Raw genomic sequence first — 22,505 nt, 5'->3', positions numbered from 1 at the left:
CATTTAATATAACAATAGTAATTACATATATAAAGTCTGCAATTCCCCACCCCATCCTCCTATAATGGCTTGCATAGCTCCATTTCCTGTGACCCCCAGAATGGAGTCACCAGGAACTCCAGTTGACCTGGCAGAGATGAGTCTTCTCAGGGAGAGTTGGTGGGGTGAGAAGAGAACACAGGCTGGCAGGGGAGGGCCAGCATGGGAGTGCTGTCCTGGATACAATGGCTGAGGATGGGGAAGGACTGGAAGAGAGATAATTTCCCTGCCTCCAGGGTCTGAAGGCAAGCAATGTGGCCACCCTGGTTCCTGCAGGAGAAGGCACCAAGCTGGGGAGACTAGAGATAGCAGTAGCAGAGTGATGCTCTGGTCCTTAGACCTCCTCTATGTCCAAGAAGCAGAGGGAAGAAATTCAGTGCTTGCCCAGTCTTCCATTATGTCCCACTTCCATCCCAGCCCAAAATATGCTGAGAGGAGGGGCTGCAGCCAAGTTCTGGATCTTCTCTAAGAGGCAGGAGAGGAGAGAGAGATGGATCGGGAGAGGGAAGAAGCTGGTTCCCAAGCATCTGGGGAGAGGAAGGAAGGTACATGCAAGAAGGAAGAAATGTTGGACTCACCCAGGTCACAGAGGCGTGGTGGGGTCACTCAGAGCTCGGGCATGACTCTGAGGGGAGAAAGAGAAGCTGCAGTGAATTTAGGGACATAGTCATATTCTGTCTTCTCCTGACCCCCCAAGTCTGTCAATTCATCTCTCTTCCCCAAAGTTCCTGAATTTTGCTATTTTAACCCAAGTACAAATCAGGCCATTGGCATTCTCCCCTTTCCATCCACTATGCTCCGTATTAAAAATTCCTTTTCACCTCTGGCCTTTAGGCCTCTCAGCTAGTCCTGGGGGAGAGGAGTTAGCCTGGACAATAAATTCAATCTGTAGCCTCAGCTGGGAGCACAAGATCACTGTTTCCTCCTGCTCCTTCCCCCAGCCCCATGGGTTGAATGATCAGAAAAGCCTTCCCGGAAAGTAGCTGAAGAGATCACCCCATTCCCAGCCTTATTGCAGGGACTTACCTGCCGGGATAGCCCTAAGATCCCTCCACTGGCCAGGGTGGGAGTGCTGCTCCCAGGGTGGGGGGGTTGCAGGCTGGGGCTGTTTCTTGGTCCTGGGGACACATCTCCAGAAGAGTCAAGTGTTTCTGGGGCTGAAGGGGAAGCTAGGGTGAGAGCAGGGTATAGAACCCCTCCAGATTACCTTAAGCAACCAAGCTGCTCCGTCAAGGAAGAAAAAGCTCCATAGCAACAGGAAGCTGTGAGTCACCATAGCAATCCAGTTCCAAGAGAACCCCCCTACCAAGAGGCAGGAAATTGTCAGCAGCATCATTAGAGCAACCAGGGAAGAAGCGACAGGAAACTATAAGGATTGCCGTGGTGAACCAGGAGGATACAACAGGAAGCTGAGGCAGTTTCCATAGAAACCCAAGGAGAGCTAGAGAGAGAGGTACAGAGGAAGTGCTTCTTAGCAACAGGCTGTTGTAAGCATCACCCTAGCAACAAGATGGAAGGCTCTTTTAGCAATGGGGAAGCTGTACATAATTGTCATGGCAACTGGGCTACTTGGCTAGAAAAAGGAATTGCTCAGCAGCAAGCAGCCTGAACATCACCATGATGACCCAGCTGTTGGGAGCCACCCCTTGAGAGGTGCCTCACCCAGGGAAATTTGCTTGACGTCCAGATCCCAGGCCTCCTCCTCGACGCGGGCAGGCAGGGAGCAGGCTCCCGGCGAGAGGCCGGGAAGGGAGGGGCCGGCATGCTCAAAGGATGACACGGCCACGGAGGCCCGGGTGCGGGCGGCTGCAGAGAGTGGGGAGTGGGGTGGTGGGGTGGTAGTGTGGGAAAGCCCTCATGGCTCCTTGGGACAACCCTCAGTCTCACAGAAGGCTGCCCAGACAGTCCCACAGATTTTGGGAAGAGATGCCCACTCATTACCCTTTCTGACTTTCCACCACACCTCCCCATCGTATCCTCATTGACAAGGTCTTGACTTCTGGGGGCCACCCCCCAGCACCCTGGCTCTCACCTCTTCCAGTGAGCAAGGCACTCAGAGTCCGCTCCCCAAGGGCTTTGATGTCCAGGAAGGGTTTGTTCCCAATGCCCATGGAGACCATCTGCTGCACTCGGAGCTCTAGGGAACAGAGACCCTGTTACCAACTTCTTCCTGCCCTCTGTTCCAGCCCTCACACATCATGCTTAGCTCTTCTTTCTGCTCCTTCCCAACTCTCATTCCTCTGGTATCTCTTGTTATTCTTCCTGTCCACTGTCAAAACATGGATGGCGATGGTGGTTTGACTTCCTCCTCAGGCAATTGTCTCTTGTCTCCCATATGTTGCATCCTGCCCATTGTGCATCCCAGCTGCCTGACTTCGCTTCCACTACTCACTTCTTTGTGTCTTGGGCATTCAGAGCAAAACTCACATTTTTATATACCTTTACAGTTTACAAAGTCCTCCCATATATATGTCGCCTTACTTAATCCTCCCTATCACACTAAGATGAAGATATTACTATTTAATTTTTCAGTGAGTGGAATGAGATTCAGAGAATTAAAACCAAAGCAAAACCCAGCAAAAATGAAAACCAAACCAACCAATAAACAACGAGTCCAGGTCACACAGCAAGTGAGCAGCACCAGTTCAAAAACCCAAGTCCAGTGGGCAGTTTCTCGTCTTCTTTCACCCAGCCATTTGCTCTTTCCTCCCAGAAATTTGCTAGTTTTCTCTTTCCCTTTGGAACATGTTAGGCTCACTTGTATCTCAGCAATCTCTCTCAAGCCAGATCTTGAACATTCTTACAAGTCATTCCTTCTTTATCCTATACCCTATTTTCCCAAGCAGTCTCCATGCTCTCCAGAAAACTTCCTGCTATAACCCTGATTGCAAGCACACACTCCCTTAGCTCTGCCCAGTACCCTTGTTGTGGGCTGCCTGTCTCCACAGCAGCTGGGCAATGGAACTCGTCCACTTGAGTTTGATCTCTGGTGAGGCTGCCTGCAGAGTGTATGCCTCTCGTGCACGCCGCCGCCGAAACCACAGCTCAAAGCAGAGTCCACTGTCCCCGATGTTTTCTGTCAGCCCCATGTCAGCAGTCTGAGGAAGAACAGGGGGAGTGGGTGAAGATGGAGTGAGTCCTGGCGAGGTGGGCAAGCTACACATGGGCAAGCTCTATGCTCAGCCTGGCATCTGGAAGATGTTCGGTAAACATTTGTTCAACACCCAACATAAGCAAAGTGCTCTATATTTAGTATTCATAACAACCATAATTTATAGAAGGGGAAATGAGGCCCAGAGACATGAAGCAACTTGCCCAAGGGCTTATGATAGCTTATTAGAGCCAGAATATGAGCCAGTATCTATGTTATTCCAAACCTAGGCCTTTTTCTCCATGCTATACTCCCCCTCTGAAGAGCTGGAACTAGTGTAGGGGGACAAAGTCTAGAAACCCTTAGAATCCATTCCACACTGCCTGATCCAGGACCATAGGTTGCTACAAACATTTATCTATCTGAATACCAAGGCTGTTTCCCTAAAGGGCCTTCTTAGGTTCTTTGGTTCAGTCAAGGTCAGCTACATATAGTGTCCTTTCTCCTCATGCCCCAGTAACCACCCCTAACTCAAAAGGTACATGTGTCCTTATTGGGAAAGGTCCCCTTCCATTTTGGCTTAGAATGCCTTACAAGTCTCCTGCATGACTGATAAGGAAAACCCCATGAGGGAGACCAATGACAGGGATTTCTAACATTCCCTAAGACCCTAACTTGATGGTTGATTACAGGCCAAAGCCTATTCTAGATGATGCAGATTCTGAACATGGGTTGGGGGTTGAATTTCCAGAACATCCTGAGTTCTAGAGAACAGCATGACTGTGTGTCCTCCTCGCCACTCCGGGCATTGTACCTTTTATTTATTTATTTATTGTGAGACAGAGTCTCGCTCTGTTGCCTGGGCTAGAGTGCTGTGGCGTCAGCTTAGCTCACAGCAACCTCAAACTCCTGGGCTCAAGCAATCCTCCTGCCTCAGCCTCCTGAGTAGCTGGGACTACAGGCATGTGCCACCATGCCCGGCTAATTTTTTCTATATATATTTTTAGTTGTCGAGGTAATTTCTTTCTATTGTTAGTAGAGACGGGGGTCTCGCTCTTGCTCAGGCAGGTCTCGAACTCCTGACCTTGAGCGATCCTCCCGCCTTGGCCTCTCAGAGTGCTAGGATTACAGGAGTGAGCCACCGCGCCTGGCCTTGGGCATTGTACCTTAAACGCCTGCTTGTAGACGAAAGTCTCTGGCCCCCCCTCAGGGCCCTTGAGCTTGCTGAACAGGAGGAGATGCTCAAAGAGAAAGACATGACGAAGGCACTTCTTTCGGCCACAGATGACAGTGAAGGGGTCCCGATGCAAGAGCTGTCCCTGCTCCTTCAGATCTATCTGAGAAAAGGAAAAGGAAAGGTGGTTGGCCCAGGGGCCCTTTGTGCATATTTTATGGGGAGTAAAAATAGATGTATAGGGCAAGAGGCCTAATGCACTGGTTCTCAGGCAGAGTCAGGAAATCAAGGAAGCCTCAGCCTGGAATCCAGCCACTGGTCATTATGCACAGCACACCTGGTCTAGCTGCACTAGGTGCCTGTGAAGATGGGAAGGTGCATTGCACAGCAGGGTTTATAGCGTCCCATGGGGAAGCCTTTGAGTGTTGAGGACCCAGGAAGAGAATCAGCAAATAATTGGAGGGGAAATAGGTCTACTCTACAGAAGGATACAGGATTCCAACCTATTCTGGAGCCTCAGGGCTGGAAAAAGACTAGGTAGAGAATAAGGTATATTTTGGATGTTAAGATGCAGGAGGAAGTGTAGGGTAGGTAGGGAAAGATAAGAATTAGGAAAGGAATAGGAGAGAGTACAAGGCAGATGTTGGAACATGGGATGTTGACAGGACATAGCTTCTTTATTTGCATATGAGGAAACTGGGGGTCAGTGAAGTTCAGTGACTCAACCAAGGCCACCCAGATAGTTAGAAATTAGAGCCTGGGGCCCTCTGACCTGGAGTCTGGTTCTCTTATCACCAGCCCACACTGCCTCTGAGGGAACAGGGCTAAGCAGTTTGATCGGGAGTGACTAGAGCCACGGCCTCACCTCACAGCCACGAACCGCCTCCACGGCCAGCAGGTCTCTCCCATGGACCTCTTGTTCCCGGAGCAGCTGCACAGCAGCCCCAAGGGCCTGGCGCTCGGAACTCAGCTCAGGTCCAGCTTCCCTTAGGAGCTCCTCCAGGAGCCGCCCATACCGAGCCAGCTGCTCCAGGGGCTGCTGCAGGGCCCGAGGTAGGTAAGGGCCAGCCTCCAGGGAACCCTAGGTTGGGGAGGAGACAGAGATGAGGGGAGCGGCTGGAGCATCTGAGGGCCAAGCTCTTGGGTTGGTGGGGGAGGTGGGTGGTACTTTAGGCTTTTGGATGTAGATGAAGCCCAGGTATTCCCAAAGGAAAGCAGAAAACCTCCCTGGAAGAAAAGCAGGTAGGCGACCTGCAGGAGGTATAATTGTCCTCTATATCTTGAAGGGAATGGAAGAGGTATCTAAATAATAATCCCTTATACTCTCTGGCTTTTAACTTTTGAAATCACTTGCATATCTTTTGATGTGAGCTCTTTTTATCCTCAGAGCTTCCCTGTGAGTTAGATAGAGTGAATATTGCCCCCATTTACCAGATGTAGAAATAGAGGCCCAGAGGAATCAAGAGTCTTGCCCAAGGTCCCCCAGGTGGACTGGATAAGAACCCAGCTTCACCTGGCTCCCAGTCCGGTGTGCAATCCTGGGAGATTATTAGTAGGTCACGTTCCTGAGAACATTCAGGAAAGCTTTTTTTCCCTGAAGGATTTTGAGGTTGGGTGGGTTTTTAGGTCTTCCTGGCCCCTCTTCTCTTCTCATGGGGGATGGAGAAAATATTACCTTGGTTGGGGAGCTGAGCGCAGCCAGACCATTCTCCAGTTTGTGTCGATGCTTCACATACTGGGCGTAAAGGCTGAACTGGTCTCCCTGAACCAATAGAGGAGAGATAAGGTATCCCTGGTGAGGTCTCAGCAGACAAACCTCTCCCCTTCCCCCTTCCCATCTTCACTGAAGCTCAAAGGAGGGACAGGTCACCAGGGAGCACTCAGCCTGCTAGGGAATGAAGGGCTCCCTGTGAAGAGAGTAAAGTCCTCAAGCAGGGACACAGAGGCTGAGTAGAGGCAGAGGGGCCTACAGAATGGGGCTGGGCCCCAGAGTAATGGACCACACATGGAGGTAGGCAGCAGTAGATACTGAGAAGGAAGGACAGATGGATGAGGTTGGCACATGGGAAGGGACAGAGGACTTGGAAGAAGTTTTAGAGCAGTGGTCCCCAACCTTTTTGGCAACAGGGACTGGTTTCATGGAAGACAATTTTTCCGGGGGTGGGATGTGGGGTGTTGTGGTGGGTGTGGGTGTGGTGCGGAGCTCAGGCAATGATGTGAGGCCTGTTTCCTTACAGGCCATGGATGGGTACAGGGCCTCGGCCCAGGGGGTTGAGGACCGCAGTTCTAGAGGATCACTCACGTGGCGAAGGAAGCAGGCCCCAATGCGCAGGGGGTGAGCTGCACAGCCTTGAAGCTCCCGTAGAAAGTGTGTCCGGTGGAAGCTGCGAAGCCTCTCCCTGGCACTCAGGGCAGCAGCCCAGGTGCCACGAAGTTCAGGGGTCAGCTCAGGCCCAGGGGGTGGCACTGGCTCACTCAAAGTGGCCACATACTCCTGCTCACAGGCAATCAGCTCAGACACCAGACGCTGCTGGGCGCTACAGGTACAACAAGAGTGGCAAAGGAGGTGTCACCCGGGGCATGGGAAGGAGCCACTACCCCCAACAACATTATATGCTTTTCCTGCTGGGCAGCTGGATCTGCCTCTTGAGCACCAACTGGGCTGAGGTCTCACCTGATGCTTCGCTTGCGCTCCATCCGGGGGGTGCCTACTCCCCAGGGTCCGTCTGGAACCCCGGCCCGGCCCAGCAGCACATGTTCCCGTGGTGAGCATGTCCTGTCTACCACCTCGGTACTGGTGACCTCCAGGCCTCGGATCAGCACCGCTCTTGGGGGCCTGCCCTCTGCTTCAGGAGCCAGCTCAGGGCCCTCCTCCTCACAGTCCTCTCCACATGGGGCCAAGGAGCAATGGGATGGGGCTGCCCGTGGCCCAGGGCTGCTGGGGAGCAGCAGGGAACTGAGGCTGGGTGAGGGACTATGGGGGCCCCGTTGGGCCCCTCCACTGCTGGTACTGTCTGCCCGTCGTCGCCTGTGGCCCCGGGGACTCGCTTCCTCTCCCAGCTGTTGCTGAATCCTCCTCTCCAGCTCTTGGCAGCGGGCCCGGCAGCGGCCCCATTCTCGCAGGGCTGCTGGGCTGCCCAGGTCCAGGGCCAGGGCCCGCATCTCCTGGAAGGTGCCGGCGCTGGGCTCTGGGGCCCGCCGCAGGGCTAGTGTCGCCAGCACGGCCTCCCGACCGAGCCCAGCTCCTGCCAGCCGCGCAAAGCCCTCATCCACCCACTCGTGTGCCTACAAAGCCAAAGGGGTTGGGGATGGGAGAGAAAGGGTGAGGCCCCGTGCTACTCCCAAATGCCACCCAATCGCAGCTCTTGTCTTCGTGCCCATGGCTTTCCAATGCCCATCACCCTCTTCGTTCTCTCAGTATTCCAGCATCACTGCCTATGTCACTCAGTTGGTGTGGAGATGGAGTAGCCTAGGTAAAAGAATAGCTAATACTTAAACAGAGTTTGTAAGTGACAGACTCTGTACCAAGTGCTTTTATATATTGCCTCATGTAATCCCTTCAGCAGCTCTGTGAAGTAGGTCTATGAAAGCACATTCGAGTTTAGTACACCTTGTCCCAGGTCATTCAGCAAGGAGGTGGCAGAGCTAAGAGTTAAAATCAAGGAGATGAGCTCTGAGTTCCTGCTTTTAACCTGATTAACTTCTCTAGGGAGAAACGAAAGAAATGAAAATGGTGGGCACTGAAGGAAGAGGCTCTGCACGCACCTGCTGGAAGAAGCGCTGTAGCCGCAGGGCCCGATGCAGGCCACTCTCAACCTGCTCCAGCCGCTGTTCAAAGATATCCAGAACCTTCTGAGAGACAGCATCCTCTTCCAGAGCCAGGGCCTCCTGTGCCTGGGCCAGGCGCTCCTGGAGCAGGAAGGCTGTGCTGAGACCTGGCCCTCAGTCCCAGGTAGTTTCCTCCTGCCTCCCTGCATGTCTTCTCCTGCCTGCCCTTCTTCCCCTTCTCACCTGGACCTCAGCGCTGAACGCCCGGAATCGCAGCTCTGTCTCCTGCAGGGCAGACAGGGTGTCCCCAGGCACAGCAAAGCTCGCCAGCTGTTCCTCCCCTGGGCCTGAGAGCCACTGCAACACCTGAGGCAGATGGGGTGGGAGAGGAGGGTGCCGTGGAGAGAAAAGGCACCACCCCAATCCTTGGGTGAACTACTGCATCTCATCTGCTGCATGGGAATGATAACAGTGTGTGCTAATAGTTTCCACAGGGGTCAAGTGAGAAACTGGATAAGAAATCTTTAGCAAAGTGCCACATGAGGGGGAAGCTAGGCTGGCAGTGAGGGAGGTGGGTTAGGGTTCCAGGGCTATGCCTGAGGGTGAAATAGATAAAGCTGCTGTGAACCAAAGGCAGGATGAGGGTCACTTAGACCACTGAGGGCCTTCACCGAGCCCTGGCGACTGGTGGGCAGAGGTCCCAGGAACCAGGCCTGGAGTGACAGCCCAGAAGGTGGATACCTGTGTGTGTGTGTGTGTGTGTGTGTGTGTGCGCGCGCGCGCGCGTGTGTCCAGCTCTAGTTGCCTATTATGGGGCCATACGAACTCTCAGGCTGGAACTGAGGTATTTGACCAAAAAGGGATGGTAATTGTATTCTCTGAAGGCTGGAAGCTGGGGTGGAATAGCCCGAGGACGAGGAGTCTGAGACAGTTTCTAATAGCCGGTGCCATTCAAATGAGGATTGCTGAATTCACTCGATCTCCCTAACTGCCTTGTGAGTGAATTATTATTATCCCCATTCTACAATGAGGACTTGTGAATTCAGAGGAGCTCCCTGACTTGTCCAATATTTTACACATAGTAGAGCGAGAACTCAGGCTGAGCACTTTACACTGTAAATCCTGTTTTTAAGCAGAGGGGAAAACAGCTAATAAGCCGGCAAGCCAACAAACAGTAGTGGGTGAAACCCCTTGGATGTTGGGGCAGAGGAACCAGAAAGTCCTGGCTCCCCTGTAGCACTGACCCTGCGATGACCCTTCCCTGATGCACACATACAGGTCCATGAGGTGTTCCCTCACCATGCCTGGCTAAGGAGGAACAATCAGATTTCAAAGCCCTCTACCCTACATGGTAGGGTGGAGAACAAATCCTTATGGGGCTCTTAACCCCAGGAGAGAAGAATCAAGTTTGAGAGAAGCCAGGCTTATTCCTGAATCTTCCCCACAAGGAGGCCTGTGGGTCCCCTTAGGGGCTTCCAATGCCCTCTCCTTCCAAGGTGGGGAGAGGTAGGACCGTTCCAGCCTCAGGTTTGAGGGATGACATTGCATAAGAAGGTAAGGGAGCATGTGTGGCAGTGTAGCTAAAGAGTGGGTATCAACATTTATTATTTTTAAGCTAAGGAGGTAGGCACTCCAGAGTCAATCAGCTCTTTCCAGAATCCCCTAGGGCGCCCAAGCACCTCTCACAATCTGTAAGGATCCTTGATCAAGCATAAACAGTGGGGAGGGGGAGACCTGGCTTATCTTCTTTCCTGGTGCTGATGTTCCCATCCTCTTGTTGACTCTCGCACTGACCACAACCAACCTCCAGGGGAGGTGAGGAGAGAGGGAGGGGCATTAGGCCATGTCAGGCCAGAAGAACACCATCAACTATAAGTATCAGCGGAAAGCAGGCACTGGAGGCCAGCTCCCAGGCTGAGGAAGGAGGGTTCAGGGGTCCTGGCTCACCTGCTGGAGTCGGCGCAGGCGCTGCCGCTGCTCCTGCTGCTGCACGTGCAGGTTGGAGAGGCGCACAAGCTGGTGAATGGCCTCGTCCACCTCCTGATATAGTGTAGCTGGGCCTGGGTCCTCCAGCCTGGGGAAGGGGGGTGCAGAATGAACCACTGCCTTCGTCAGGCCTCTCAGTTCTGTCCTTGCATCCCTCCAAGGGATGCAAACATGAGAGGTGGCATAGCATCATGGGTCAGACAATGGGCTAGACTCTCTGACTGCCTTGATTTGAATCCTAACTCCTTATTGACTGGCCTTAGCCAAGACATTTAACATTTCTGACCCTCCACATCCTCATTTGTAATTGTAACTAGCACACAGAGATGTTTTGAGTGTTGTGAGACAGTAAGAGTACAAGCATATGTTGCTCAGATACATGCATAGTTAAGAATGATCTGGCAGCTAAGGTTTGTTGGCAGCCACAGGCTGTGACTCCACCTCCCACTTCCACCTGCCCCCGCACACCCATCCTTCGTACTTGCTGCTGTGAGTAGAGCGCAGCTTCATCAGGATTGCTCCCCCATCCCTCTGCAGTGCTGTCAGCCGGGGATCTGCCAGCACCTTCTGCAGGGGCTCAGGCATTCCCTCTGCCTCCTGGGGATGGGGAGCAGTTGGGGTTCCACCAGGAAGTCCCCACCCTGGCCCCATCCCTATCCCATCCTCCATCCGCTATTGTCCCATCTCACTTCATACCTCTCCCTCTGGCTCCGCTGCTCCTTCCAGCTCCTTGATGGCCTGCTGAACAGAGCCCAGCACACCTCGGCACAGGCGGCATAGCCTTACCACTTCCTGAAACCCACATGCAGGGTTGGAGTTGAGGGTCAGAATTTAGGATAAGAGAGGGGGTGAGGCCACCTTGGATACTTTTATGGAGGCAATGTTGAGTTCAGTTCCTGAGTTTGCTGCTTACTAATTGTATGACATAGGGCAGGTTCAGAAACCTTCCTGAACCTCTGTTTCCTCAACTGTAAAGTCAGGATAAGACAAGATTTTGTGAGTTTTAAAGAGATGGTGCCAGCTCAGTATCTAGCATGGGTCTGGCACATTGTACAGCTTGGTAACTATGAGACTCCTTTCCCTTTGCGCTGGGGCTTTACCCTGCCAACCCTCCTCTCTGCCTATTCAGATCTACTTCCCCTTTGATACTAAAGGGGAAGTTTAGAGACCACGATACAAACCCTTTTTATGCTCAGCTCAGATCATGTTTATTCCTCTCTTCTTGAATATGCACAGCACTTAAGTTCATAGAATCATGGAAGGTAAGTGCTGAATGCACGTTTAGAGATTATATTACAATTGCTGCACTTTGCTGACGAGGATCCTGAGGCCTGGATGTTGGTGCAAGGAGAAAGTACAGAAAGGGCACCATCTCCAGAAGTGAGGTAAAATAACTTGTTCAAGGTGACATGGAACAAGAACCAGCCTCAGTGCTGTTCTCAGCGCTTTCCAGAAACCCAATTGACACTATCTTATACTCTTCTCTTATCTTCCACCATGACTTATCTTCCACCAAAAGTCATATACTTACCGTCATATTTTTTTTTTTTTTTTTTTTGAGACAGAGTCTCGCTCTGTTGCCCGGGCTAGAGTGAGTGCCGTGGCGTCAGTCTAGCTCACAGCAACCTCAGACTCCTGGGCTTAAGCGATCCTACTGCCTCAGCCTCCCGAGTAGCAGGGACTACAGGCATGCGCCACCATGCCCGGCTAATTTTTTTTGTATATATATATTTTAGTTGTCCATATAATTTCTTTCTATTTTTAGTAGAGACGGGGTCTCACTCTTGCTCAGGCTGGTCTCGAACTCCTGACCTCGAGCGATCCACCCGCCTCGGCCTCCCAGAGTGCTAGGATTACAGGCGTGAGCCACCGCGCCCGGCCACTTACCGTCATATTAAGAATTTATTTGACATATTCCTCCCATCTCCCCAGTAGCCCATGGCACAATGCACAATATTTTGCTCGTGATCTGTGAGCCATAAATACTTGTTGAATTGAATGGAATGGAAACCACTTTTTTGCAACCCCATGGTGTGTCTTGGATCTGTCCTCTTTCCTAGAATATCCTCAGCTAGGTCATTCCTAGCTCCTAGTGTCCTTGGTGGTAGAGGGGAAGCTTACCCGGTGTATCTCTACCCAGTGGCTGGGAGAGGGGTCCCTGTGACCTCCTAAGTCCCATTGTAGCTCCTCTGGCTTGGCCACTCTTTTCAGATCATTCTCTGACAGCAACTCAGCACCCTGTAGACATGCGAAGGCAGGGGATTTCTGCCTGGGCACCCAGGGATTCAGAGACCAGCCTGGGGCTTCAGCCAGCCTCTTCTCCTGTCTTCACTACTGAAGGGGGTCTAGGTGGGAGTGAAGGGCTCAAACCTGAAATCCACACAGTTCAGTTGAAAGGTCATGATGAGTGAGAATCAACAGCCTCTGAATGAGGGGAGGGTCTCCTGAGTCCTGAGGGCAGAGAAGAACAATCCTAAACTGTGGGCCTGGAATGGCCAGTAAGGAAGAGTTAGGATCTAGGGAAACTGCCTATCTCAAAGGGTGGTTACCTGAAGTTGACTCAGGACAGGAATGAGTGCTGGAGGCAGTGAGGGTGACTTGCGAAGGTCCAGCAGGACGGACAGCCCCAATATCTGTAGATCAGGCCTGTTGGGGTAGGAAGAGCCAAGAGGCTGCAGTGTGTGTGTATGTGTGTTGAGGAGATATCAGATAGGACAGCACAGAGATACAGGGTCTGGTTTTAGTGTTAACAGTCTTCAGGAGAAGTTAGTTCTGGTACATTTGGGGAGCAAGGGGCAAAGGCCAAAGTCTGGGATGTGTGTGCAAGAGGCAGTGACCTGGCAATTGGTTGTCTATATTTATATGGCCCTATATCCCTCAAGCCAAGGGATCAAGGTCAGGAAAGTTAAGAATTCTATGTTCTGGATGGTATAAATTCAATGTCATCCTGTAGTATGGTACCTAATAGGTACTTGGTGCTCAATAAATATTTGTTGAATGAGTGACCCAATGTCCTGATAATCTAGGTAGTGTCATAGGATATTGAAAGTCAACAGTGTTGATTTTGAGGATCAATGAAGACATTATCCTGGAGGTTAAGAGGCAGTAAGCTCAGAGGTCAATGACTTGAAAATCGGAAGGTTGAAGAAGTAGGTATCTTAGAGGTCAGAAAGTCAGGGTCCTTATGACTTGGGAGGTTAGTGTCCAGGGTGCCAGCACTGGGCCTCAGTTACCTGAGCAATGAGTGGAGGTAATGAAGAGCAGTGCTCAGCATGTCTCGGGAGGGTGGGGGCTCCTCAGGAGCACACGGTGGGGTAATGGTCAGCAGAGCTCGCCCACTCTGGTCCACCCCTCCTGAAGACACAAAATGGCCAGGCTGTCCTGGCTGGGAGCAGTCCTTGGCTACCTCCCTCCCACCCTATCTCCCTCCCCAAGCCCACCCCAACCCTGATCCCCTTTCCCTTCTCCCACTGATGCCCACTGACCAGTCAGGATGAGGAATCCAGATGCCATCAGGTCCCAAGCTACATCAGGGTCATCAGAGATGGAGGCTGGAGGGGCCTCTTCTGGGATGCTGTCCCCTCTTCCTTCCTGCGTAGTCTCCAGGGGTGGTGTTGGTGGGTCAGACAGAAGCCCCTCTGGGCCTGTGTGTCCTGAACAGACACAGGCAGAGCTATGGACCCAAAATGAGGATGGGTCTGGCTCTTCTGTTCCCATCCTAACCCCTGCTTCTCCTCCAGCCCCCTCCCCCAGGCCAGCCTGCCCTGGTTCTTGCCCCATGGGCCTCGGTGTCATCTCACCTGTTATACAGCCCTCTTGCTCTCTCTCGCTGGCCCTTTCTTCTGTAGGCCCACAGGCTTCTGGGGGCTGAGGCTCTTTCTTGTCCGCTGGTTTGAGCTCCTCCTGTGGTTCAGTTTCTGGCTTCCCAGAGCCTTCATGCTCCTCCTTAACCAGGCTGCATTCTGGAAGCTCATGCTCATTTGGTGAGGGCAGATTGACAAGGGCTTCCTGGTGGCTGGTCTCTTCCTTGTTTCCAGGGCTCAGTGGGGCACTGTCCCCTCCTCGGCTAAGAGCCCCTCTTCCTGCAGCTCTCTTCTTTCTCCTGTTTCCTTTGCCTGTTCTCCGAGGGGTACCAGGTGGCTCTTCAGCCCCCTGTCCTGCTCCTCCTCCAACCTCCCCTGGCCTCAGGGGGCAAGATTCAGAGTCTTCCTTGGCAGCCTCTGTTGGGGGCTCAGACACCTCCAAAACTGCCTCTGGGAGAGTCTCAACCTCCGGGGGAGACCCAGGGGAGGCTCTGGTGCTGCTCCCCTCACCGGGTGGGCGAGTCCCACCCTGGTCTCGAGGCCCCAGGCCCTTGTGGTGCATCCAGGCCCGGTGTCTCCGGTGCCGGCCCTTCCCTCCAGCACCCTTGCGGGTGGGTACCGTCCGGGTCCTGGAGAGGCCCGAGGAGCCCTCAGCATCTGTGGGGCTCCCCCTCACAGGCAGTGTCACCTCCAACAGCTCCACATACTCGCCCTCAGGTCCTTCAGCAGGGGCATTGTGCCCATCCCCAGGACTCCGGGTGCCCAGGGCCTCCTCAGGGAGCGGAGGGCTGGGAAGCCCTGGGGGTCCAGAGGGCAGTTCTGGGGGTAGTGTACTTGGCCCATGTCCAACCATGAGGCCCTCTTTGTGCACAAATCGTGGGCAGATGAGTTCAGCCCAGGGCAGCCGCTGAATCCCAGAGGGTGCAGACAGTAGGCAGGTACTGAGGCGGCCTGTTGGCCGGTCCTTGTTGATCCCTTGTAACCACTCAGGTGTGAATAGGTAGGCACAAGCCTCATTGGGCACCGGAAGCTCCTGTACCCGCCCACCCCCTGGGGCCAGACACTTGAGTGCCAGACGGGGTGCTTGGGCTGCTGAGGGTACCACTTGTAGGTAGAAGTCTCCTGGGCGCAGCAGCTGCCAGGGTAGGGCTGCTAGCTGCACCACCACCTGCTCATGCAGGCAGAGGGGCCAGCCCTCATGGAAGAAGAGGAATCCACTGTATTGGGCCTGGGGAGAGAGATGGGAGTCTGCACTCAAGCCTCTGCTGAAGAAATCAGCAGGAGGGGTCAGGTAGAATGGGCCCACCCTAGGCAGGACTGGCTTTATGCCTGGGGCTTATAATCCCAGGGGAGCAGAGGGGGGAGATTTTAGGGTATTCCACATGGCACAGAGGAAGGGATTGGGATGGATCAGTCTTCTGGTGGTAGGAAGCTAGTTCCATGTGTGGGAGGGTAAGAACTGAATCTTTACAAAGACATGGTCAGCAGATGCCATTGTCTTGAAAGAATCAAAGACTCTTAGGAGGTCTTTATATCCGTAGAAGCAAAGGATCTCTGTTGAGTCATGTCTGGGGGAGTCAGTGTCTTGAGAAATTCATATAAGGAGAGAAAATGTCTGGAATTGGGTCTGGAGGGTCAGGTCTTTGTTTGGGAGTCAATGTTTCTAGGGGTCAATATTTGGGGAAGATGAGTGTGCATGTATATGTGTTAGTATCTGAGTGGTCAGTACCTATGAGGGTCAAAGTTTGTGGGAGGTCAGCAAATGAGGCTTAAGTGCCTCTGGGGGGATCAGTATTAGAGGAGGCTGTGTCTCTAGGTGTAGCAGGAAGGAATTAGTCAACCTGGCTAGTCTTTAGAGTGAGGCAATACATCTTAGGGGAGGTAGAACAGGGATGCATGGCCACTTACACAGGCTTCCTGCTGGACCTTCGCAAGCAGGTGCTTGGCTGGTACCAGGAAGTCCAGCGTGTATCTCAGTGCGTCCTCCCGGTAAGTCCTCTCCACCACCTGGAACACCTGGCCCAACAGGGTGGGGGCCGTGGCCTCAAAGGGTGGGTACAGGGCGGCAAGTGTGCTCTGTACACAGTCCTCCACTGGCTCAGGCTCCTGGGAGAGAAGGACCAGGATATAGAACCCTAGGGAATCACCCAAGCATGGCTCCTTGGGGGCAGCACTGGTCTAGGGGTGGCTGTGTCCTCCAGGGCCCCAATTGTACAATGTGTGCAAAAAGTGGGCACTCAGGAAATGCTGGTTGACAGCCCAGATGGGAGTGGAGCTGGGCCAGTAAGAATGCACAAGCCTAGCAGTACACTCCACACTCCAAGCTCCAAGACCTTAGCTTTGGAGATCCAGGGAGAGTTTGGTGAGAATGCCTTTGACCAGAACTGTTCCTGATGTTTGCAAATTTGGGTGATTGCATAGACCCTCCTTAAGAGAAAGAAGATTCCTCTACACAGCCATCCTGCAAATCCCTTCTCACAGGACCCATCATCCAGAGACCCCATCTTAGGTGGAGGTGCCACCACCTGGAACTATATGCTAAAGATGGTCGTTTGATGCGAAGGAGGGGGATGGAAAGACTGACCGTGACAGTCTTGGGTCTTTCTAGCACCCCTCTCCCATCCCCCAGAGTAGATCTAAAGCAATCACCCATCCTAGAACACATGGGACTGGGTTACAAAGAACTGGGTGGGGGCAGCTGAAAGATGAAAAAGTCACAAAAGGAACGTGTGGGGAACGGAGGAGGAGGCCTTGATGGTATGCATTTGGGGTTGAAATCTTTTCTGATTCCAGTGCGACCTCTCTCTGCCAACCTCGAGCAGGAGCTAACCTCTCAAAAGACTTAGCCTTGCTTCATCCAGACCCGCCTCCCTAAGTGAATCAATGGGACATCTTTCTCCAACCCACACCCTAAACAACCACCCCTTGGGCTATCCCTTTGCAAATCTTTTTCTTTCAAGATAGCCTTTGAAGTTCCGTTTACTAGATTTCTTTGCTGTAAATGAGGAGGGGGATGCTCAATGCGGCCTTTACCTAGTTTTCTACCAGCCCCTCCCCCTCGCGCCCTGCGTTTGCCCCAAGACAAAAGTGCATATTTTTCTCTGAGTCCCTCCAGCCAGAGTTGCCGGTTGGTCCCGACCGTCTGCGAAGCTGAGGCAGCTACTCCAGAGACGTACATTCAGTGCGTCAGCACACAGACCCGGCCCCAAGGTGTGTGGGCGAACAGACAGACCCCCAGTGTTCCCGGGACCCGGCGGGGACCGGCAGGCGCTGTGCGCGTGGGTGGGGGAAGGTGGAGAAGGGCGGGGGTGAGGCAGAGTGGGCCGTCAGCTCCAAGGCCGGGAGGAGGGGAGCTAGGGCTTCAGCAGCGAAGCAGCTGCAACCCATTAGGGGCGGTGAGCTCATGGCTGAGAGAGAGTCTCAGCCACAGGAAACAGCAGCGGCAGGAGGGGAGGAGGGGTCTGGGACTGGAGGCGGCGGGCGGGAGCACAGAGATGGGGCCTCCTGCCTACCGGGACCAAAGAGGAGACCAGAGAGACTGAGTCAGCTCTCCCTGGCCCAGTTCCTCTTTCTTCTTGCTCCAGCCTCCCTGCCAGGGGGTGCCCTTCCCTTCATAGAGGAGCGGCCCCTGTAGTGCTCCTTCCCCTCCTCCACTCCCTGCAGTGAGCGCCCCCTGGCAAGGCCTCTCCCCCTCCTCCACTCTGCAGTGAGCGCCCCCTTGGCCGTGACCCCCTCACAGTGGGCGCTCTCCCAGGCAGTGCCCACTCTTGGAATGGTTCTTTAGAGAGTACTTATGGAGTGAAAGTTCCCAGGACAGTGTTCATTCCTGTTGGTGTGGGCTTCCCCTTAACACTATCGTCCTGCTTCCTGTGCCCTGAGTTGCCGAAGCCAGGGCCCCCAACCCTCTGCAGGGAGCTCCTGCCCATGCTCGTTCCCTTCTGCAGGAGTGCTCAAAGGCAGCGCTTCTGTTCCCTGCAGCGTGAGCTCTGGGGCACTTCCCCCCAACCTCTGGTCTGCTCTGGCAGCGTCACATCTCCTGGTACGGTGACACTCCCCCCCTCGTCCACTATCCTGAGGCAGCCCCTTTTTCTCTGCGGGAATTTCCCTCTTTGGCCATACCCCTGGCCTCAGCCCAGCCACAGCTGTGGTCGGTCCCCCAGGGCCGGATGGGTGGGCCTGCCTCACTGGGTTGGGACTGGGATGGAAAATGGTGGTTCCAGTCGGGTCAGTTCTCACGACCCCGAGGCCGAGCCCCTTCCAGAACCACTATTGGACCAACCCGCAGGGGTCTCCCGTGGGTAAGAAACTGGGACCGGGAGGGGGAAGGAAGATCCAGCAAAGGAAGGCACAGGTCAGGACAGAGGAGGGCGGGGGACAAATGGGAGGTGTGTGGATTAGGGACCAAAGGGAGAATGGGGGAGGAGGCGGAGAATAGGGGGGAAGAAAGAAAGAGTGAGGGCAATACCCGGTGGGGACAGAACCAGATAGTGGGACAGACGGACATACAGATCGAAGAATGGGGGATGGGAGGGAGGAGAGTCCCAGGAGCGCTGAACAGTCCAAGGTAGTCGCAGGAGGCAAGGGGCTGGGGACTGGGGACGCGGAGCGAGCTGCGCGGAGGCCGAGGGGCCTCAGGGGCTGCGACGCTGGACTCACCATGGCTCGGCGCCGGGCCGCGTCCGACGCTCGGGCGGGCGGGCGGGGCCGGGCGCGCCACCTCCTCCCTCCCGCCGCTCGTGTCTCGCCGGGTCTGGCTAAGGGACAGCTCCGGCCGCGGTGGCGGCTCGGCCCGCTCCGGCTTCCAGGCCGCGGGGCCCCGCCAGGGAGGGCCGAGACGGCCGCCCCTCCCCGCCCCGCCCTTCAGCGCCTGCCCCCGCCTCCGCGCGGGACCCCTTGCCGGGACTCCAGCTCCCGCGCCGAGCCTCTCCACTGCTCCCTCGACGTCCTCAGCCAATCCGTCCGGTTCACCCTCTTCTTTCTCCGCCCCGCCCTCCAGTGGGTAGCCCCGACTCTGACCCTCGGAGGCCCGCCCCACCGAGAATGCCCCTCTTCCCGCCGTCTCCTCTCTGCCCCGCGGCATCAGTTCAGCCTCTGCAAGGGACGCTCCAAAGGCTGGGGCGGGCGTGAATTCCCTTGGGGTCCCCTGCCTAGGACTGGGGTCTTCCCGCTGCTGGAAGCCTCCTGTCTCTAACTCGCCTGAGATCCTCTTCTCCCCTCAGTTTCCAGACTTTGGCAGGACCTGGGGTTCAGAAGGGACCCTCAGGCCCCTATACCCGCCTAGGGTAGAGCGGAGGACCGGAGGACCGAGAAATTAAGGGATTCCTCCCAATCCCCCAGGGGCTTGCCCGCCCTCCTTCTTTCCCTCCCATCTCCTCGGGCCTCGAGCCTCTGGGCTAGGACAATGGGCTCCTCTGTGCTGCCTGGGGAAGGCGGGAGCGTGGGGGAATTAGGGAGCCGCGAAGTCTTGGGATGCGGGTGGATATCGTGGTGGAGGGCGGCAGGGTCCCCGGATCAAGATCCTCCTGAGGGGCGTGCACTTTGTGGAGTTTCGGAGTCCTCTCCTAAGTAGCCCTTCCCCTCTGCATCCCCTAGCTTTCTCCTTCTTTGGCTGGAGCAGAGAAGGCACCAGGGCCCCAGTCAGATTGGATACTGGATGCCAGAACCTCTCTTTTTGTGGGTGGCGATAGAGAGCCTCCGAGGGACGCTAGGGCTCACGGCGATGGGGATGGGTATCAGACGCAGTAGTAGACAAAGGGGGTAGGCTAGTTAAGAAAGTTCTAGCTTCCCTCTCTCTGCCTCACCAAACTCCGAGCATCCCCACCGTGTTTGGATGGGAAATGAAAGTCTGGTGAGGGTCTCCCAGGGGGCCAAGGAAGACATAGGCACGGCAGGGAGATTACTTGCCCGCCGCGAGCAGGCACCCACCGGGAAGCCCTGCAGCACGGTGGGCCCTTCCAAAGGGTGGCCATTTTAAAGAAGAGTGGAAAGCCAAATAGTCTCCAGAGAGAGGCGTAAAGGCATGTGCCTCTGCAGTTGGGGGGTGACGTTTAGAAAACGTCCTGCCTTGGATGCAGTTCCTTTGAGGCCGGGAGGCTGGCGCCTCTGGGCAGTTGTTGGAACAGCGGAAGAGTAGGCGGGAGCGTCGCCAAAGTGACTTGCACTTCTCTCACCTCCTCAGGACGCTAAATTCCACCTTTTTCTTCGGTCCGCTGGATCTAGTAAAGGAGAAGAGAAAAAATGTTCATCCTTCTTAGAGGCGAGAAGAGCCCTCTGCTCCATAACGTCAAAAACAGAATTTAGGGCAGCAAACCCCAGTGACCATCTTCCCAGCAAAGTTAGAACATTGGAGTTGGAGCTCATTCCAACAACCGGTTAAGGGACACTCAGAGTCACCGAGGCTCTCCAGCTTCATTATAATTAGTGCCCGAGAGCTAGGAGAGTGAGATTTTGCTACCCCCTTGTGTCCACTCGGTAAATACTGCCCAGTAGTAGGTTATAGCGGCCAGCACTTAGAAAACTTTCTTAGAGGATGTTTTATGAACCTGCTCATTTGTCTTAAACTCAGTTCATGCATTCTCAGTGTTGAGAGAATCTGACCTTTCCCTTATCAGATCTTACATTCCTTATACTCAAGCAAATTGTTTGGAGGACACTTGGTAGAGTCCAAGGCTCCACCGGATTCCAAGATTCATTACCATTAGGTAGTGGAATATAAATTAAACTGGCTATTGGGGGTTCATGAACTCCTGGAAAAAAGGAGTGGATTTTTTTTTCCCATGGAAAAATGGGGAGCCACTGAAGGTTTCTGAGCTGGTGGTGTGAGGGAGTTTGGACACAGGGTCTGGGATGCAGGTCTGCTTTCTTCCTGGAGTTTTAAAATCTGTGCTAAATTACAAAGGTTTATTTTAAGTAAGTGACGTATGTGATTGCAATGGTTAAATACCACTTTCTGCAAAGAATGTAGGTTCTTAAACCTTTTTTTTTTTTTAATTTATTTATTTATTTATTTTTTTTTTGAGACAGAGTCTCACTCTGTTGCCCAGGCTACAGTGCCTTGGCGTCAGCCTAGCTCACAGCAACCTCAAACTCCTGGGTTCAAGCAATCCTCCTGCCTCAGCCTCCTGAGTAGCTGGGACTACAGGCATGCGCCGCCATGCCTGGCTAATTTTTTCCATATATTTTTTAGTTGTCCAGCTAATTTTCTTTCTATTTTTAGTAGAGACGGGGTCTCACTCTTGCTCAGGCTGGTCTCGAACTCCTGAGCTGAAACAATCCACCCACCTCGGCCTCCCAGAGCGCTAGGATTATAGGCATGAGCCACCGCGCCCGGCCAGAATGTAGGTTCTTAACCTAAAAGTGTGTGCACACAATAGGGAGTGTGTGTTGATATGTGTGTTTTGGTGGAGAATATGAGGGAGTAAGATCATAGTGGAGAAATTAGAGGTTGAGAATAGACCAGGCTTAGAAGCCCTCTCTTCCATTCACAAATAGTTCTCACCATATTTCACCGATTTAAGATTCTTTGGGGCTATCAAACTCCTGTTTTACAGATGAAATTCTGGCTTATTGAAGTTAAGAAACTTGCTGTAAGATATACAGTAAGTGGAGAAACCAGAACTTGAACTCAGGCTGTCTGACTCTAGAGCCTTCCCTCTCACTTAGTAAGTTACAGGGCTTCATCTAAGCTATCAAAGTTCATAAAAGAAGAGCTTTGAATACCACATCACCTTTTCTACCGCCTAACCATCACGTTAAAAAATGTTAACTTTGTTTTTATAGTAGCCAGCACTGAAAGAGTTTCTAAAAGTGATATAGATATGTCCCTCTGGATCAGAGCAGAAAAACTGCTTTTTTTCTTAGACTTATTCTAGAGTAAATAATAGTTAAAATAATTCCCAAGAAATTTCCAGAGTGGTTCTTATGTAAAAGTAGTGTTATCCTAACATGGGGGAAGGCCGAAGAAGCATCTGTGTCTGTAACGTTTATTGCCTGGTTTACACACACCAAGAGCTGTAAGCCCCATCCTATGTACGGTTGGGGCTTTAAGCTGCTCACTATTTATCCACCTGGAGAGCAGCAGTGACTAGGGCTCTGCCTCAGTCCCATGCCTCAAGTTAAGGGGGAATTAATGAGGGGCCAGAAAGGGGAATTTTAGGGACAGACTTGATAGAACATGGTCTCATTAGCTGTGCCTTCCAAGGAAATGGGGGTGGGTGTTGTGGTACACTAAACATTAGTTATTTTAGGGCAAGAAATCTGCATAAAATATAAATATATGTCAATTCTATTTGCAGTTTGATTTCCCATCAGTTTTGGTTTTATTTGATTGGTAACATTCCAACTTGTCCTCTCTGAACTAGGTATCATCAAAGTCCACAACACTAACAACTTGCCTGTGCTAGTGCATTAGTTTCCATACTGGTTTACCCACTTCACTCTTCCCTATTGGTAAGCCATTCTCTGCACCATAGCCAGGATGCTCTTTGAAAAATCTAAGTAGGATCTGTCAACTCCTTCTAATGGCTTCCCATTTGCATCGTGACTACTTTTCTGCCTATCTCTCCAGTCTCCTCTCTTACCAAGATCCTGATAGGCTAAGTTTCTAGTGACCCTCCAGCCACAGTGACCTGCTTTCAGTTCTTTA

The 22,505-nt window shown here is 53.2% G+C and overlaps 1 protein-coding gene across 1 annotated transcript; it reads right to left on the bottom strand.

The window, feature by feature from the left end:
• Positions 1 to 43: 43 nt before the first annotated feature.
• ARHGEF40 (Rho guanine nucleotide exchange factor 40) lies at positions 44 to 14,772 on the bottom strand. Its single transcript, XM_069485154.1, has 22 exons — positions 13,859 to 14,772; positions 13,544 to 13,711; positions 13,292 to 13,412; positions 12,608 to 12,704; positions 12,429 to 12,509; positions 12,180 to 12,296; positions 10,755 to 10,850; positions 10,540 to 10,655; positions 10,020 to 10,146; positions 8,316 to 8,438; positions 8,070 to 8,213; positions 6,979 to 7,589; positions 6,607 to 6,841; positions 5,980 to 6,066; positions 5,170 to 5,385; positions 4,297 to 4,467; positions 2,960 to 3,137; positions 2,072 to 2,176; positions 1,702 to 1,845; positions 1,066 to 1,196; positions 618 to 664; positions 44 to 504 (listed from the first exon to the last, which is right to left on the bottom strand). The coding sequence occupies exons 1-21, from the start codon at positions 14,712 to 14,714 to the stop codon at positions 623 to 625; spliced, it is 3,966 nt and encodes a 1,321-aa protein (XP_069341255.1). The 5' UTR covers positions 14,715 to 14,772; the 3' UTR covers positions 44 to 504; positions 618 to 622.
• Positions 14,773 to 22,505: the final 7,733 nt, after the last annotated feature.

The sequence above is a fragment of the Eulemur rufifrons genome, chromosome 2, assembly GCF_041146395.1.
Source record: "Eulemur rufifrons isolate Redbay chromosome 2, OSU_ERuf_1, whole genome shotgun sequence".
Lineage (NCBI taxonomy): Eukaryota > Metazoa > Chordata > Mammalia > Primates > Lemuridae > Eulemur > Eulemur rufifrons.
This window is presented reverse-complemented; position numbering and strand designations above follow the sequence as displayed.

What these genes read in the sequence shown, in the direction of transcription:
- ARHGEF40 (XM_069485154.1), bottom strand. Translation starts at nt 14,714, where the DNA reads ATGGTTGGACATGGGCCAAGTACACTACCCCCAGAACTGCCCTCTGGA. An exon ending in TGGATTCCTCATCCTGACTG is followed by an intron (nt 13,413 to 13,543) that starts GTCAGTGGGCAT and finishes TTGTGTCTTCAG; the next exon opens with GAGGGGTGGACCAGAGTGGG. An exon ending in CGCTCTACTCACAGCAGCAA is followed by an intron (nt 10,147 to 10,539) that starts GTACGAAGGATG and finishes CCCCTTCCCCAG; the next exon opens with GCTGGAGGACCCAGGCCCAG.